The following is an 18,714-nucleotide window of genomic DNA, read 5'->3' on the forward strand; positions in this document are numbered from 1 at the left end:
AGGTCTTACTGTGTAATCCTTTGTTCTCTGCCGGCGAGAATATGTTAAAGGGTTAAACACAGCTTAGGAGGAAAGTTTTTTTTTATAAGAAACTGAACACAAGAACAAGAGGACACAGTGAGAGGTTTGTTGGGGGGAAAGATCAGAAGAAACGTAAGAAAATATTACTTTACTGAAAGAGTAGTAGATACCTGGAACAATCTTCCAGCAGATGTGGTTGATAAAGCTACACTATCTGAATCTAAACCTGTCTGGGATGAACAAATATCTATCCTAAGATAATAAGAAAGGGAAATAATATAAGGGCTGAGTAGATGGATGGAGTGGTCTTTTTGTGCAGACAGTCTTCTATGTTTCTCTGCAGCTGGTAGTTTGGTGGAGTGTTTAGTAAGCTCCATGAGTTGCAGTGCCTTCCCATATGTTCTCCACAGCTGCCTTTTTCTTCTTATCTGTATGTAAAATAATTGGCACAGATATTGTATTTCCATTTTTTTGTTGCAACAACTAAAGATCTGTCTGTCTGTTTTTCATATTGTTGCAATGTGAGGATGGAGGGTTCTTCAGTCGTAAAACATTTCCAGCGCCCTTTGTGATCCAGGATACAGAATGGTGCGATTAATGAGGTGCTGAACAAGACCTTATTAGCTAATAATCCAGATTGCAGGCACTTCAAAAACATAAGCCTGTGTCATGGACTGCGCGAGCTTTGCCTCATATGGCTGAAAAAAAAACCTCTTGAGTTCACGTAGTTCATCCTCGCCGTCCAGGCCCTGTCTGCTAGTGTAATGTAACATCTGAAGGTGTAGTAGTACCTGGTGATTGTCAATTGAAGAAAGAAACACAACACAATACACTGCTTGTTTAACCTCTTGAGGACTAAAGCTTAGTGCATCACTGCATTCAGTCTCCCATTGAACTAGCTTAACCCTTTCACGACCTGGGGTCATTGATGCATCAATGCCCAGGTCGTTTTTGGACATCCGCTTATGGGATCATAATGATCCCATCTAGCTGATGCCTTTAAGTCTGTCCCCTCTCCTCTGTCCCCTGCCGCTGTTACAATCTTGTGACAGCGGCAGGGGAGAGAGGGAAGGGGGCAGAGCGCATGGCCACACGACCGACACGCGCCCTCCTTCCCTCTCTCCCCCTGCCGGCCTCTGTAGCCAGTAAAACCGGAAGCCTGAGGATTCCGGTTTCCATGGCTACCAACGGGGCTCTGCGATCACTTCGCAGAGCCCCGATGGACACCAAACAGAGAATTCTCCCTCTGTAGAGGGAGAATTCTCTGTCTGGAGCCCTATAGATGCTACGGTCGGGCTGACCACAGTATCTATAGAGTTAACTCTCAGCGTGTCTCCAGTGCTGAGAGTTGCGGCTTGTCCCCGGCTATCACTGATAGCCGGGACCCGCCTCGGATGACACAGGCGCAGCTTCTGTGCCTGTGTTATCCTCGATCGTAAATTAGCGTCGCTGCAGCATCAGGCACAGGTTGCAGCAACGTTAATTTACTGTGCAGTGGCGGGAGGAGGTTAATGAGGGTTTGTGAATTTTTATCAAGCTTTTCTGGTAGGGGAAGGGAGGGGGAATGACGAAAAAATTGCAATTCCCTTTTTGAATTTCAAAGGGAACCATCAGCAGGTTAGACCATCCTAAACCCTAATGCGCTGAGGAGGAAGGTATGTCTTACCTCTGCGCCGTTCTCATGCAGTTAGTGGTTAGTGTAAGTGCTTAACAGGCATAAAGTTACTGATGCAGGAAGCTGCTAAATTTTGCTGTAAAGTGGCCAACTCCTTTAACGGTGTACTCTGTCGAAAATCTTTTTTTTATATAAATTATCTGGTTTCATCAAGTTATATACATATGTCATTTACATCTATTTAAAAATCTCAAGTTTTCCCTTACTTATCAGCAGCTGTATGTTCTGCAGAAGTGTTGTCTTCTTTCCTGTGTGACAGTGCTTTCTGCTGCCACCTCTGTCTGGGACAGGAACTGTCCAGATCAGGAGAGTTTTTCTGTGGGGATTTACTACTGCTCTGGACAGTTCCTGACACGGACACAGATGGCAGCAGAGAGCACTGTGTCAGACTGAAAAGAATACACCACTTCCTGCAGGGCATATGGCAGCTGATAAGTACTGGAAGACTGGAATTTTTTAACTAGAAGTAATTTACAAATCTGTATAATTTTTTGACACCAGTTTATTTAAAACAAAAAAAATTGCGTAGTAACGAAGTCCTATCTGAAACAAAGGTCAATCTCTTGTGGCTCAGTAATGGGTTAGTATTGAAATCAGCTTTGTAGTTCTGCCCTGTGCTGCTGGATATCCAAAAATTGGAAACTGATCTTGTATTATGGGGGTTTCACACTCAGATTTTGTGCCCCCCCCCACTGGACTCTAGAATAAAGGTTTTGTTTCATCCTCAAGTGCAGGGTCAACTTGTGTCTCTTAAAGACGATAATATGTAATATTTTTGCCTCAGCTTATGAGACATGTTGTTCTGCGGATAATATTGTCATTCTGTGGCCTCTTTCCTCATTCTTACAGGTGAACCTGATAAAGAGCTGAATCCTAAGAAGAAGACGTGGGAGCAGATCCAGCCAGATCTTCTCACCAATGATGACTGTGTGGCTACATATAAAGGAGTACCATTTGAAGTCAATGGAAAAGGTGTATGCAAAGCCCAAACCATGTCCCGAAGCGGCATTAAGTAATATATATATATATATATATATATATATATATATATATATATTAGAAAACATATAACAGTAAGGCTGTTGATGAGAACCTTTCACAGACCTAGAACAATAAAGGCCAATAATTTGTTGATGTGTCTTCTTTCTGGTGTTTACATCCTTATTTAAATATAGATATACAGGAAACTTTAAAGGGGTTGTCTGGAGAGCAGAAGACCACTTAAGCCTTCTGCTCCCCGGCACTCACTTCCTGAGATAGCTCTCCATATATATCGGGGTGGGGCTAAGTCCTGATCATCACCCACGGGTGAATCTATGTCCTCACACGATGGAAAATAGCTGCAAAATGTCTCCGATATTCCAGGGACACGATGATCGTGACTTAGCAAGTCATCCAGATGAACAAGAGATTGTTGTAGCAAAAATGCCGAAACAGAGATCACAGGGAGCTGCGGGACCGACTGTCCGAATGATCCTTAGATCGTCCAGGTGGCCCATTGTAGTCAGCAGCGGTGTGATGCCGCCACCGCTCCTATTACAGAGAGCGATGTGCCGCAGACCGCCACTATCGTGATTGTGATTTTTGTTGAAAGACCATGATCAGTCGACACGCAGCAGAGGGGTCTACGTCGCACCTTACTGCTGCTACTCAACAAAAGTTGATAAATGAACAAAAATACAGTATAAGGCTGGGTTCACATATACAGGAACTGCAGCAGATCCACAGCAGATTTGATTGTGTTCAGTTTTTAGATCAAGTCTGCTGCGATACGGTACGTGGGAACCTACCCTAAGTATGGTTAAATATGGGTAAATATAACTTTATTAGTAGCAATGTTCTATAAAAAAAACAATACAATTACTCTCTGTAGTACCCCTTTCAGCCCTGTAGTACCCTGGTATAGAGCCCCTTGGAGTCAAGGTGGGAATTGACAACTGCATGTATGTCACATTGGTAAAATACTTCCAGTTAGGGGATAAAAGATCCTGTATAGAATATTTTGTAATAAATTGCACATATAATCAGGTAGATGCAGCTGTCACCGAAAAGTGCACTTCAGAGGGCTTGTATCTCAGCCAGGATAGACAGTCTCCAATATGTGCTTGGCTACAGAATCTCCACTCTACCAGATACATCCTTTGGCACCCATGAAACATGGAAAACATGGCTGCTTTCTTCTAGTTTGGATGTGGGTTCTGCAGCTCAGTTTTATTAAAGTGAATGGAGATGAATTGAAAACCTGAAATTTAAATTTATTACCGTATGAAATTTATTACAGTATTTATCGGCGTATAAGATTTTCAGGGGTTCAAAAGTCATCTTATACGCTGGAAAATGTTAACCCCTGACTATAATTTAGAAGTGGCTGACTAACTGCAGCTGGGGAGCCCTGCTGAAATCAGGCAGGGGTTAATCCAAGCAGGAGGCGGCGGTGCTGGGGGTTTCAGGAGAGACTGCTTTGTAGTCCCCTGCGCCCCCCCCCCCCCCCCCACACACCGTCCAGCTGCAGTGCTTCCAATGAAAAAAACAAACAAAAAACATTGACTCACCTGTCACCCTTCCCGGCAGCTCCTCTCTCCCAGCAGCCGCAACTCCTATGTCATATTCTGCCACTGCCCACACTGGGAACTTGACAGAGGAGACGCACGGCTGCCGGGTACAGGTGACAGGTAAGTTGGTTTGTTGTTTTTTTCGTTAGTGGTCGCCGCATACGTCGGGGATGCGGACGTTTTTGAGCTCTCCCACTAATATGCGGTGACCATACCCGGCGTATAAGACGACCCCAGTCTTCTGAGCGGATTTTTCGGGGTTAAAAAGTACGGTGAATACAGCTAAATGTTTCAGTATGTAAATCAGTATGTACACCTCTTAATTTCATCTGTACAAATATCCTACAGTAAACTGGTATCAACCTGTTTTATAAGCCAATAACAAGCTGTTTCAGCTCCCGGTGAGTGTTACATAGGCTTTAAGGTCTGGTAACTGTTCTGCCTGACGAAATGCAGGATTTGATTGGCCAGTACTCCTCTTTCCTCGTGTGGCGTTCCTTGTGGCTGCTCCTTAAAGATACATCGATCATGTACTTTCTGCAGAAGAGTAGAAAGACCTTTTGGGGCCAAACTTATGAATGTCTCTTCTGTCATCCTCATGTCTTCTATTTTTTCTGCATGTGTGAATATGACAGCGGTGAAATACTTCCAGTTGGGGCCTAGAAGATCCTGTAAAGAAGATATGTATATTATAATAAGGTGGACAGATAATCTGCACAAAATAACCTATTCGTGTAAACAATATCATGATGTTGTATTACTTTATGCTGCCTTGAAGCGTAACTGTCATTTCAGGGCCATTTTTTTGAAAACATTAAATATCAACAGTTCAAGCGATTTTAAGAAACTTTGTAATAGGTTTTATAAACCAAAAGAGTTTCCTTCTGTGCTGAAAAAGCAATCTCCCAGCCTCCCCCCTCACTTCAGAAGCAGCAGGATTTCTGTCTCCATTATGTGGCTATGGAGAGGGGAGGGGCTGTTAGGAGTGACTTGAGCACGGAGCAGTCTTGCAAAGCACAACACCCTGCAATCTTCTCTCAGTAAGTTCATAGATAAGCACTGACCTTTCTGACCCCAGAATCCTGCGGTTTAGGTGCCCAGAGAGTCTACAAACAGCTGACCTTCATGTCACCTCTTCCTGCTCCCTTATCTCCCCCAGCCCCTCCCCTCTCCATAAGGATAGAATGGAGAGAGCAGAGCCCATCTTCACTGGCTTCTCTGTAATGAAGACGTGTTTGCCTGAAAATGCACAAATAAGAAGTCAGGGGGGGGGGAGGCTGGGAGATTGCTTCTTGAGTACAGAAGGAGGCTTTTTTGGCTGATAAAACCTATTACAAAGTTTCTTAAAATCGCTTATACTACTGATTTCTGCAATAAAAAAAATATGACAGTTACGCTTTAAATGAGAGGAGCATGCACTAGTGACAGAAATGCTGAACAGCACAATATATTACTTACAACATTCTGTTCAGCCGTTCTCCTAATATGCAGGAGAATAGGATTTTTGCCACACTCCTCCCCCCGCCCTCCAGCTGCTGATTGACAGTTGACTGCATATACACAGCATGGATAGATAACTGCCAATTAGCAGGTAGTGGGTGGAGTTTGCTGATGCTCATGAATATCCTGGACTACTCAGCTCACATATAATGGAGAGGACTACTTACTGTCCATGTTATTCAGTAGGATATCTCTGGATCAGCTGCACAGAAAAATGTAAGTGATACATCATTCTGTTCAACTTCTCTGTCACTAGTTTATGCTACCCTGAGATAGGACACAATAAACCTACTGACAGTCTCTTTAAGCTTGTCCACAAGGCAGCCCAACACACGTGTTAAAAGGGCACTGTCACAAAAACTTGACGAGTCAAAAATGAGAACAAACCAGAAGTGTGTGCTGTGCCCTAGGTTGCCTTTGTTCTACTAAGGACCATGAAATAGTGGTGAAAACATTGTAATGATATAATTTTTTGTTTGATAGTAGTTTATTTAGCAGCATAAAATCCTCAGCAGTCACATTACTTATCTGCAATATACAGTGTCCGCTATGCTGCAGCCGTCAAGGTTTACCAACCTTTTTTTGCCCAATGACCACAGTTATCAACTTCCCATACTATGTGGCCTGTACCTCATTGAAACTACCAAAGCTGTGTACTTGCCCAGCCCTTTCCTCTGCTACTGGCAGTTTTCTAAGCGCCAAGACTCTTCTGCTGCCCTCTTAGTAACGTCTTGCACTGATGTGCTGTGCCGACTGGAAATGTCCGCTCAGTGGCTGAGATTTTCTCAGATTGGTGTTGCCCTCTGAAGACTTAAATGGTTAAACTGCTGCACTATACTTTTCTGTTAAAAAAAAAAAAAAAAAAAAAATACAAAAAAAAAGAAATGTCACTTTTCAGAGCGGTTCCACTTACATTGAAACCAAGGGTGAGTTTGTCAAAATCAGCACCTAAAACAACACTGTCCAAACAAATTCCTTGCTGATTTTAACATGTTTTTTTCCCCCAATTGAACATACACAAAGGGGCCTATTCCACGGAGCGATAATCGGCTGAATCGCTCCGTGGAATAGAGAGAGCGATCAGCCGATGATCGTGTCATCGGCTGATTGTTCATTTAGGTTCAGACCACCAGCGCATGTTCGCCACCAGCGCATCGCTACGGTAGAATAGCGGTGCGCAGTGGTGACTGACGATTTCAGCAGCATCATACATTACCTGTCCGGGCTGCAGGTCTTCTTCTTTCTCCTGGTCCCGCACCACAGCAGCTTCGGAGCAGGGCTGTCTGAACTGATAGACCATTTAACCAATCACTAGCCGGAACCGCCGCAGCCAGTGATTGGCTGAGCGGTCTGTCAGTTCAGACAGGCCGCTCCGAAGCTGCTGCGGTGCGGGACTGGGAGGAAGAAGGAGACCTGCAGCCCGGACAGGTAATATATGAAACAAGGGCTGCAAGGACATTGGTGACGATGTCCCTGCAGCCCTCGCTTAACGATCATCGGGGCCATGGAATAGGCCCAGTAAACGTCTACTAGATCGGCGCTCGTTTACATAGTTGATCGGGCCCTACTGACCCGCGTGGAATAGGACCCTTAGAGTGACTTAAAACTTGTTTTATAATAATACTTATGCATCCTAATTTGTATAATACCAAATATGTATAGGTTTTTTTTTTTTTAAGGTGGAAAATTGATTTTAGTGTTGCTGCATTCTGAGTCATCTTTTCCATCAGCATAGCTGTAGAGGGCAAAAATCCTTATGGGCTGGGGGTGGGTAATTGAAAAAGACAATATGCTCACCTGTCCCTGTGCCCGCACTGCGTGGCATCATTGCGCTCGTGTACCCCGGGTGTCCTTTCTTCCCTGTTTCCGGGTACATCACAGCCCGGGTTGAACGTCACAATCAGTGACTGCAGCGGTGTCCTGCCCTGCTCACTGAGTGGCTGAGCGGGGAATCCCTCAACCAGGTTGTAACATAGCCGGAGGAGAGCTAAGACGACAGCCACCTTGGGTCCAGGAGCAGGACGCGGCCCTGCGCGGGCATCGGGACAGGTGAGGATGACTTTTTTTGTTTCTCCAGCCCGGAATAATTTTTTTGGCCCGTGCCAGACTTTACCCTTAAAGGAGAAGTCCGGCGAAATTTTTTATTAAAGTATAGTAATGCCCCCAAAAAGTTAAACAAATCCCCGATATACACTTATTACAGGAAATGCTTATAAAGTACTTTTTTCCCTGCACTTACTACTGCACCAAGGCTTCATTTCCTGGATAACATGGTGATGTCACTTCCTGGATAAAATGGTGATGTCACAACCCGACTTCCAGAGCTGTCTGGGCTGTGGCTGCTGGAGAGGATGATGGCAGGGGGACACTGAGGGACACAGGGCACTGAAGGGACACTGAGCATCCCTCTGCTATCATTCTCTCCAGCAGTCACAGCCCACACAGCTCTGGGAGTCGGGTCGTGACATCACCATTTTATCCAGGAAGTGAAGCATTGATGCAGTAGTAAGTGCAGGAAAAAAGCCCTTTATGTGCAATTCCCGTAATAAGTGTATATTGGTGATTTGTACAACTTTTTGGGGGCAATACATTACTTTAATAAAAATTTTTGCCGGACTTCTCCTTTAACATTATTATTATTTAGTCCCTCTAGGGGATGCTACATTGCAATTTTTACTGCTAGAAACAGAACTCAATATAATCACTTGGGAACCAAAATGGCCTTTAGCAATAGTCAAGCGCCCTTCTCCTCTTCTGCAAGATCACAGACCCTCCCGTCTTTCCAAGATTATATAAACAGTAGCGAGTTTCCAGTCAGTGGGAAAAAAAGAAAAATTGTATGACTGTTTTGTTTGCTTTTTTTTTTTTTTTGCCTCTTCTTAGTATTAAGTCGGCTCTTCACATTATGAGAACTGACTGTGATGGATGAGATTGGCCAATGCCAAATGTCAGGAACAGGAAGAACTTGAAAAAAGAGAAAATAAAAAAAAATTAAAACCTAATGCATATCAAAAGGACCTAAAATTTCCTCCCTATTGCCAAAAAAAAAGAAAAAAAAAACATTACAAGGAGATGGAGAAACAGTTTCGATGGTAAAGTAAAGTAGTTGTTCTAGCTCCTTCATTTTTCCCTTTTGTAAAATATCCAAATACAAACACAAAACTACATATAATATTACTAAACGGTCAAATACATAACTGTCAGCCATAATAAAAAACCTATTACAGTAATTCAAGAAAATAGAGCAGGGGGAAATGTCACCAGTTGCACTGCCTCCCTCTGTGATGACTCCTGACAGGCCACCCCCACAGTTGTACTGTATATTGTGATCTTAAAGGGGTACTCCGGTGCAAAGAATTTATGTATTTTTTTAACACCCTGATGCAAACTAATATGTGTGTAATATATTTGATTTACTGTTCCTGGTCTATTCCGACACTTTTGCACTCGCAAGCTGCTGAATGTTCTGTCGTCTGTACTGTTGTCTCCATTATTTTGATGCCGGCGCCATTTTTTGTTACTATGTCCGTGCATTTCGTCAGCACTGGGCGAGCTTTCAATTTGGCTGGGACACAATCTGTCCCCTTTGCCTGATCTCTCCTCTTTTTTGTGGGCGGTCTTGTTTCTATTGGCTGTTCGCTTCTAGTAGTCCTTGACACTATTCATTGCCCAAATAACTGCATTCTTTATGCTCTGAATGCTTTTATTAAAGAGACTCTGTCACTATGCCGTCCTATCTCAGGGTAGCATTATCTAGGGACAGAGAAGCTGAACAGAATGATGTATCACTTGTGCAGCTGATTTGGCTATACCCTACTGAATAACATGGACAATAAGTAGTCCTCTCCATTATGTACATGAGCCCAGTAGTCCTGGATGTTCATGAGAAGCAGAAAGCTCCACCCACCAGCTGCTATTTGTCAGTTATTTATCCATCAATCAGCAGCTGGAGGTAGGGGTGTGGCAAGAATCCTATTCTCCTGCATATTAGAAGAACGCCTAAACAGAATGATGTAAGTAATACACCGATATGTTCAGCATTTCCATCACTAGCTTATGCTGCCCTCATTTAAGTTGTCATAAACCTTGTGACAGATTCCCTTTAATATCTATCCAGCGGTGTCACTAAGTTGTTAGGTGGTCAGGAAGTTTCACATATTCACTTTAAAGAACTTTTAAGAATGTAAAAACTTCTACAGTTCTAGCCTGCAAGTATATTAGCAGAGATATTTTTCTGAGGATAAGTCAAAATTTCAAGTAGCAATTGCTCTTTGGTTTCTATTGTTATGTCTACAGAACTGCTTATTGTATTAGCTATCTTCCATTGGCTGCATTGAGCCCATATGGAAATTAGCTGTGCACTATAACCAACCCAGTCTTTTCCATTGGAGACAGTAGACAGGACAAACATGCTTTTCTTCCAAATGCTTTATAAACGTATTTAAAATCATATTGTATTTAAGTATAGATATTATGAAGTTTGCAAGTCTCCATATCAAGTAATGCATAAATGTTCCCATTAAAGGAAATGGCCACAGGTTTGTGTGGACCCTCAGTCACCGCTTTTATCGCGTAATTAAATGATTGTATCCAGAAAGACGAAACACGACTCGTGTTTCAATATCTTCAAGAATGTTTTCATTTTTAAACAAATTGTAGAAATGATGAAACCTTATACGCCACCATTTCTGGTACTGAATGTTACAGGTTTCGAAGCATCAACATATGTTAGGGAATGCATTCTAGGAAAAGTTTTGAGTTTTTCTGTTATTACATCATTCCAGGTATAATCTGTTATTTCTTTCCTGTAGAAAGAAATAAAACAAAACTAACTGAATACCTTTTATTATTATACCTGTGGCTTCCTCCTTTAAATGGTCAGTGTTATTTTAGCTTGTGCTTGTAAAGTCTGTCTGGGGTAACTGTGAATAATGTAGATCTATTGTGCCCTTTGCGAACTGTGATATGTACTGTACATAGTCATGCTGTTTTCTTTCCTGGAGTGAAGAGAGGGCAGAGTTTAAAGGGACACTCCACTTTAGAAAGATATAAACCCTGTTCAAAAGAACATTGACAGCCTCTCCTGAGCAGCATATGGGAAAGGAAACACAGTTGTGTTATCTGTTTCTCTCTTTCTAATCTATCTATGTAGATGGAGAAATAGATAGATGATAGATATTTTGTGTACAGTGTAAAGCAGAAGCAGATTGAGCTAGTGATGGGCAGATACTACAAGATAAAGCGGATACTTGCCAGATGGCTCTGAGGTGCGATGCATACTGGGAAATGTAGTTTCCCAGCCAGCGCCATCTTGGATATAGACTGGCTTTTAGAAAAACTTGTAACCAGCTAAGTTTGCAAGCATTTAACTTTTTTAGTTCTTGAGTCGAATTCGCCTTTAACCCTTTAACCTTGTTATTGTGTGTATTTCATGTTTGTTTGCCTGTTTTATTTATAAAGATTTGTGATTTCTGCAAGGTGGCTAACCATGTGGATGGCAAGATGGCATTGGGGAATTCTTGTTCTTGTACACCGTGCTGCTGGGGTTGTAGATGCAGGGGCTTGCTGGGAAGCCCTGTGGCAGACTCTAGGCTTAAAGTGAATATACTAGCTCAATTAATATGTTAAGCTTTTCATACAACCTTGATATGACCTCTGCTCTGGTCCCTTTTTCATATCTTTTGCTGTTTTATAAATACATGTAAATTAGGTCACTTGGTGCGCTGGAGGTAGACCTAAGCGCCCCCAGTGCATGGATATCTATCCCTCTCAGGTGACGCGATCCTTCCCTGTCCAGCCCTACCTGGCTCTTCGCCTGTCTTGCACTCTGTCATCAGAGCTGGGTACTCCCGTTTTATGCCCAGCCTGGCTGTGCATCTGTCTTGCTCTCCATCATCATCATAGCTGGGTATGAGTCCCAGCTCTGACAATGGAGCACGAGACAGGTACAGAGACAGGTGCAGAGCCAGGCCGGGCCAGACATGAAAAAGGAGGTAAGATAAACATAGAAGGATCCAGAACTGAAAGGCTGTCGCTTGCAAGACCACATCGCTTTGTATTCATGCAGGTTTGTAGAAACTAAGATTAGTTTTTGTGGCTGAAGTCCGAAGTAATATGATGGATTAACTATCAACACTGGGAGACTGTCATCTGCTCTGCACAGAGGTTTGGAGGTGTTGGCTTTAGCTTTGGCTGCCCAGGCATTATGGGAATTATAGTTTTGCAACAGCTGAAGGGCCAAAGGTTCCCCACTAGAGAAGAGCCAATCGCTCATCCAAATGAAGCAAAGTGCTTTGTTTGATCAGCAATCCGCTCATCAAGCCGCCTGCCTTACGTCGATGCTCCGCTCCCTGCCACTCCTTGGGAAAAGTTGGATCCAATCCTGGGAAACTGGGAGAAGTTCCCCAGGATTAGATCCAGCTTTTCCCCAGCAGTAGGGGTAAAGCAGCAGGGAGCGGAGCATCAATAAAAGGCAGGCCTATTGATGAGCGGATCGATCAAACTAAAAGCTTTGCTTGGTTTAGATGAGCGATTCACTCATCTCTATTCCACGTCCCTGTAATAAACGTTGCCTCCAGGTGTAACCTTTGTGTTATACACGGGTTTTTTCCATTTAGACCAATTTTGGAAGCTACAAATGATTTTTCTAAACAATTTGTGTACATAATTCCAAATAATTTTAGACAAAAAAAAAGCAAAGGCTCAATGTCATAAAGTGCATGATTTATGTTCCTTTACAAAATGACATCATCTTCTTCTCTATTGATAGACCTCTATGGGAGTCTACATCTGGAGCGATAGTTCTAGCTATAGTGTGAAAAACAACTATTACATCATGCAAAGAGCATAATTATAGAGGGAAATTCCATATTTCAGATTACTGTGTAAATCTTTGATGACTTTTTTTCCTGTCCTGCTGACTACACCTTTTACTGTGCTAATGCTTCCACGAAGGCAAGTCTTCTTCAATAACTGCACAATATGCTGTGAGCGAGTTTGACACTATGAGTTCAGCACGGTGTAACCTGAGAATGTCAGGGCATGGTCATACCTGGCAGATTTCCTGCAGAAATCGATCCCATATTTTTGAAGAAAAAAAAAATAACATACAAAACCATTCACATGTATGGAAAAAGATTAGATAATGCTCTAGAGTGGAAACTTTCTGAATATTTTAAGAGGGGTCTGTGTTCCCTAGACCAAGATGATACGGGCTACAGGGTAATTGTCAGCATTTTTTTTTTTTTTTTTACTGGAATCTGCAGTTGACATCTGAAAAGTTGGTGAATTATGGTAATGCAAAAAATAAAATCTTAGTTTTCCTAAGGTTTCACTTACATGGATTTCCATTCCTGGAGTGGGGAGAGGTTTTAGAGCCAATTGTGTAATTCCTATTGTGTTGATCAAGAATGTAATGGCTATGGTGGCAGTTCTGCTCACTTATACTTGGCCCCCTAGATTACGTGCATGGACGGTCTAACTTAAAGGGGTTATCCAGCACCACAAGAACATGGCCACTTTCTTCCAGAGACAGCACCACTCTTGTCTCCAGGTCAGGTGTGGTTTGCAATTAAGCTCTATTCACTTCAATGTAACTGAATTGCAAAACCTGCACCCAAACTGGAGACAAGAGCGGTGCTGTCTGTGGAGAAAAGTGGACATGTTTTTGTGGCGCTGGATAACCCCTGTAAAGTGTAACTGTCATCAGTAGTATAAGCAATTATATCAGGCAAATTCGTCTTCATTACAGAGAATCAAGGGAAGACTGGGTCTGCTGTGTCCATTATATCCTATGGAGGGGGGAGGGGCTGATGGAGATGAGTGAGCAGGGAGAAGAGACATGAAGGTCAGCTGGTTGGGCACCTAAAACGCTGGATTCAGGGGTCAGAAAGGTCAGTGCTTATCTAGGAACTTGTTGAGAGAATAATGTAGGGTGCTGTGCACATCTCCTCCGTGCTCACTCACAGCCCCTCCCCTCTCCATAGAGCATAATGGACACAGAAATCCTGAGGGGGGAGCTAGAATAACAGCTTTTTCAGTATAGAAGGAAAATCTTTTGCTAAATAAAACCTATTACAGAGTTTCTTAAAATCGCTTGTACTGTTGATATTTATTGTTTTCAGCAAAATGACCCTGAAAGGACAGTTAGGCTTTAATTCATCTAAAAAATGAGAGGGCACTTATTAAGGGAGACAATGGTAGTAGGAGAGAATCTTATAGTAGAATGATAAAATATACGGGGTGATGATGTTATAAGGTAGCTGATCTTAGGGCCTATGACATTGGACAATTATTTGCCCAATTAGGCAGAATTGTGCCGATATCTCCATGTGTAATAAAAAACAATGATCAGCCGAGGAGTCGGTCATCGGCTGATTGTTTACTTTCTGCAAGTTTAAAGATCATTGGATGCTGACAGCGTATCACAGAGGCTGATGAAAGAGTATAAAAAAATTGAAGTTAAACTTACTTGTCCAGACTCCCCTGGTAGCCTCCTGCCTGTTGCACACTCCGCAGCCACCTTTTTCCTGTCTCGGCCAGTGATTGGCTGAGCTGCCTGACACTGCTGATATGGGTTCGGCAGTGTCCGTTGCAGTGATCAGAGAAAACTGAGGGAGCCTGGAGTATAACTATTTATATTTTCTATATGTCAGAATACTAGCAAGGACTGCACAGACATCACTGGCGATGTCCGTGTAGCCCTTACTTTACAATTACTGAGCCGTATATTAGGCTCTGTAAGGGTATGATTACACTGAGCAAAAGCTGCGGATTTCCGGAATTCCGCCTGCCTCAGTGTCTCACAGTGTCTCTATTGAAGGGCTCGCGCGTCTCCGCTCCAGACGATGTCCGCGCAAAAAATTGACATGGAATTCCGCCGCTTTTGCTCAGTGTGAACATACCCTTAGCGAGCGCAAATCTAGCAGATCGCCACTTGCTTACATAGCAAATTGGGCAAATTAGAGTTTGAGGAAGCACAAAGATGAAGGTGACAGGTTATTAACACTAATGCAAGGTAAGGGGGATCTTAGTTCTTGATTTTCTAAGATTCTAAGAGCCTTTAGTAAATGAAAGCAGCAACATACTTGTTTGTAATGAGTAACAGTTCTACCTTTTGTCTTTTCGGTATTGTAGTATAATATATCATGTAGTTAGTATATATCAAAGATGGCTTCCTTACAAACATATTGGGGGAGATTTATCAAACGTGGTGTAATGTGAAACTGGCTCAGTTGCCCCTAGCAACCAATCAGATTCCACCTTTCATTCCTCACAGACTCTTTGTAAAATAAAAGGTGGAATCTGATTGGTTGCTAGGGGCAACTGAGCCAGTTTCACGTTACACCACGTTTGATAAATCTCCCCCAATATGTCTACATTGATCCGGCAATTGATTTTTTGATCCGGGGATTGGAATTTTCTCCTTCCTCCTCCTTACTTCCTGTGATGGGGCAATTATCATCTGCCTCAAAGAGGTTTTTTTGCCTTCTTCTGGATCAAGGCCGAACCTGATGGACTCTTGTCTTCTTTCAACCTTATTAACCACTACATTTTTCTAATAATAATTATTGTTTTTTTATCAGATCACTATTATATATGCAAAATCTATACAAAAAAATTTAATATATATTTTATATGTATAATAAATATAAATATATATATATATATATATATATATATATATATATATTACTTTAGAAAAAATTATATTTTTATTCTGTAATGCCTTTTGGCAAGTTTTGCTCCTAAGCACAAGGAAACCTTCTTTTCAGGAAATCCTTTGCCAATAAATCCATTACAACGGTAAAGGTCACCAAATTGGTCTAACATAAATCCAACACTTTCTCTCTTGTTGGACCCTAATACCTCTTGACAGAATGTGTGTGAATAGCGTAACCTGGCCTGGCCTTGCGAGGAATAAGGAAGGTAAGCTTGGTTTAGGCTCTTTTCATATGGCAGCAATTAACAATTTCATTCATGTTTTTTGGAAGAACGGACAAGGCTGATCTCCCGATAAGGGATTACAGATAGAACTCCAGCTCTGGAGGCCCTGGAAATCTCCCCTCGAAACATCATCATTTATCTTTTTCTTCTTCTTATCACCAAAATTGAGGAAGACATGCACATAAAACAGATGGGGAGATGATGGCTCATCTTTAGCAAGTGCTAGAAATTACTCATCTTATTACAGGAATTACCTCTGTTAATTTGACAGTGTGCTGGTTATCTTCTTCACAATACGGTATGTCAGCCCTTAGGACAAGTAGAGCCATATGTAACCCCTCTGGAAAGTGCTCGGAGAGGGCTTTTCTCACTCTCCTCTTCACCTCATCCTGGTTCAGGCTGCTATGAGGAATGCCAGGTGTGTCCAGCACCTGCAGGCTAAGGCCCAGCTCCTTCCCCCTCCGACGAGCAAATTCGGGTATTCGTATTCTGCGGAGTCGGCACTCCTTAGTCACAGATTGTGGGAAAATCCGACTTTCAAATTCGTAACTTCCCAGCAGGCTGTTTCCGAGAGAACTTTTACCGCATTGTGTCCTTCCCAGGAGAAGGAGATTAATGGTGATCTCATTGTTATCATCCATTTATTCTCTGTCAAAAAACTACAAAAAAAAATTAGTAATAATTGGACGGCATTAATATGAGCTCCCTCCAGACTTATGGGAAGGTGTCGTATCTAATGAATACCTAGCGGTGATCAGGCCGCCGGCCAAGTATCGGGAGAAGTAGCTGTGTGACATTATACAAGGAAACGGCCTAAGGACATGTGGATGGGATTTTATTATTGTATAACGGTGAAAACAACCAAATGTGGTGACTTTCCAAGAAAAATCATGGACATTTTGTGATATCTTTAACCCCTTCATGACCGAGATTATTGATGCACAAATGTCTGGGTCAGATTGAAGCAATGTTCCTCCCCGCTTTCCGTAACGCTTTTATTTTTCCTCCTACAGGGCTGGTCGGGGTTTTTATTTGTATCGTATTGGTGTATAGAAAAATTTTGGTCGCTTTTTATTAATTTTTCTTCCGATATATAATTTATTTATTTTTTTAAATCTTTTCTCTTTTTGTTTATTGTTATAGATTGAAAATGTCACATGCTACGATATATCATATGTATATATTTTTTATATTTTTCTTTGTATCATGGGAACGGAGGGAATTTAAATGTTCACTGTTTTTTGTTTTTTTTTAATAAGGGTTTTAAAAAAAAAAAAAAATGTTTTGCAATTTTTTTTTTATACACATTCCCTTAGGGGACTTATATATGCAATGCTCAGATTGCATATACTGACACAGCATAGCATTGAACAGTACTATCGGCTCTATGCACAGATCGCCGATCCGACAGAGCGGAGGTGTCTTACCCCTGCCTGTAAGCGCTATGCATCACAGCCTTTAAGGGGTTAATGACAGGCATCTGCGTGACCAGGGCTGTCTGTCATTACCTCTGGTGCCAGCGGCACTGACGTGTGCGTGTCAGCTCACATTGGAGCGGCCCCACACACATTATAAGCCCCTTCACTGCAGGAACGTATATATGCAGATTGCTGATGTGAAGGGGTTAATGCATGGATGTCCAGGTCAGGCTAAAGCAATGTTCCTCCTCGTTTATGATAATAAAAAAAAACCTGTTCACTGTGCGGGAACAATATTGTTCTCTTTTAATAGATCAGAAAATTCCTCGCACTACGATATCAGCTATGATTGTTTTATTTATTTATTTATTTTACATATTCATATTTGTATAACGGGGAAAGGGGGTGATTTAAACTTTAATTGTTTTTTTTTAAACTTTTAAAAACCATTTTATTATTATTATTTTTTAATATACCATGTAAGCGTTTATTAGATTGCATATACTGATCATTGCTATGCTTCGTGCCTATTGGGAATACATGTACGCATAGCCGAGCCAAATAAATACGTAGAGGTGTGAATTGGAAGATATAGGTTTTAGCCAGACGTGGTGATCGACAACCAGAAGTGTCAATGGTTCATTTCCCCATCATTCCAGTCTATTGGAAGAAAGACTATCTGAACAATCAGTCCATTTCCCATTCATATGTTTCATACACTAATATATTTATATGAAAAGCTTGAGAAAGTGGGAAATCAATCTGCAAAATGGTTATTGACTATTCTCTGTTGTGTTTACCTGCATGTAATTTTTATTTTTATTTTTCATAAAAAGATGTAATAAAGTTTGGAAGTTTTCACTGGAGTCAGTGTCGCACCTCTTTTTTCTTTTAGTTTCCGTTTACACTGATATATTTACACCACCAACTGAGAATAGTAAAAGCCTGCATTAAAAAAATATGCCTGAACATAGCAGAATACCACATAGTGTAGATACAGCTACTATATTCATGGGAAAAAAAAAAAAATTCAACGTAATAATGTGTCATTGAATGGCACAATATTCTAATAAAGGGATTACTAATGGTAGATTAGCATACAATTTTACACAAATACATACACAAAAACACTATCAGGCCATGTTCACACTAGGTAAAAAATGCAGCCGTATTTCATAACAACGGCTGTTGTTATGAAATATGGCCGTGTTTTTTACATAGTGTGAACCCAGCCTCATTATGTAAGTAACTGCACGATAAATATATATAAATATCCCATCTTCTCTTAATAAAAGCTATGATGTGTGCTCGCTTACCTTAGCCCTCCACCTGCCTCTTCAGTAACGCGCTATATGTCACAGCCGCTAATACCAGTGAACTTTGACTCTGAGATGATGCTGTCCCTGGTACCACTCTAAGGGGAATGCAGGATCTTTGAATTGGTTAATGTATTACAGAAAGAGCAAAGTTTATTTTAGATAATGTGAGTATATAGGATCTTATAGTAGAGCACTGTGTCACAGACTCCCAACAGGATCTACTGTACTGTTCCTTGTATCAACAGGTGACATTGCCGCAGGTTCGTTTTATCATGGACAATAAA

General features: G+C 41.7%; 2 protein-coding genes across 6 annotated transcripts in view; one reads left to right on the top strand and one right to left on the bottom strand.

Moving 5' to 3' along the window:
• The window catches only part of AIMP1 (aminoacyl tRNA synthetase complex interacting multifunctional protein 1), a 433,090-nt gene extending 430,262 nt beyond the window's left edge, over positions 1–2,828 (top strand). For all 5 annotated transcript variants that reach the window (XM_069978430.1, XM_069978427.1, XM_069978426.1 and 2 more), the window contains one exon: positions 2,546–2,828. In XM_069978430.1, the coding sequence (XP_069834531.1) occupies positions 2,546–2,712 (167 nt within the window). In that variant the 3' untranslated portion in view covers positions 2,713–2,828. The remainder of the gene's footprint in view (positions 1–2,545) is intronic.
• GIMD1 (GIMAP family P-loop NTPase domain containing 1) lies at positions 1,329–18,535 on the bottom strand. The gene is made up of 3 exons (XM_069978431.1): positions 18,428–18,535; positions 15,948–16,352; positions 1,329–4,917 (listed from the first exon to the last, which is right to left on the bottom strand). Exons 2-3 carry the CDS (start codon positions 16,332–16,334, stop codon positions 4,657–4,659), a joined length of 648 nt encoding a protein of 215 aa, XP_069834532.1. The 5' UTR covers positions 16,335–16,352; positions 18,428–18,535; the 3' UTR covers positions 1,329–4,656.
• Positions 18,536–18,714: the final 179 nt, after the last annotated feature.

The sequence above is a fragment of the Dendropsophus ebraccatus genome, chromosome 7, assembly GCF_027789765.1.
Source record: "Dendropsophus ebraccatus isolate aDenEbr1 chromosome 7, aDenEbr1.pat, whole genome shotgun sequence".
NCBI classification, from domain to species: Eukaryota; Metazoa; Chordata; class Amphibia; order Anura; family Hylidae; genus Dendropsophus; species Dendropsophus ebraccatus.

Coding starts and splice junctions, on each gene's coding strand:
- GIMD1 (XM_069978431.1), bottom strand. CDS start 16,334: ATGGATGATAACAATGAGATCACCATTAATCTCCTTCTCCTGGGAAGG. Junction 4,918..15,947: donor ACACTGTCAAATTAACAGAG/GTAATTCCTGTA, acceptor TCTTCTTTACAG/GATCTTCTAGGCCCCAACTG.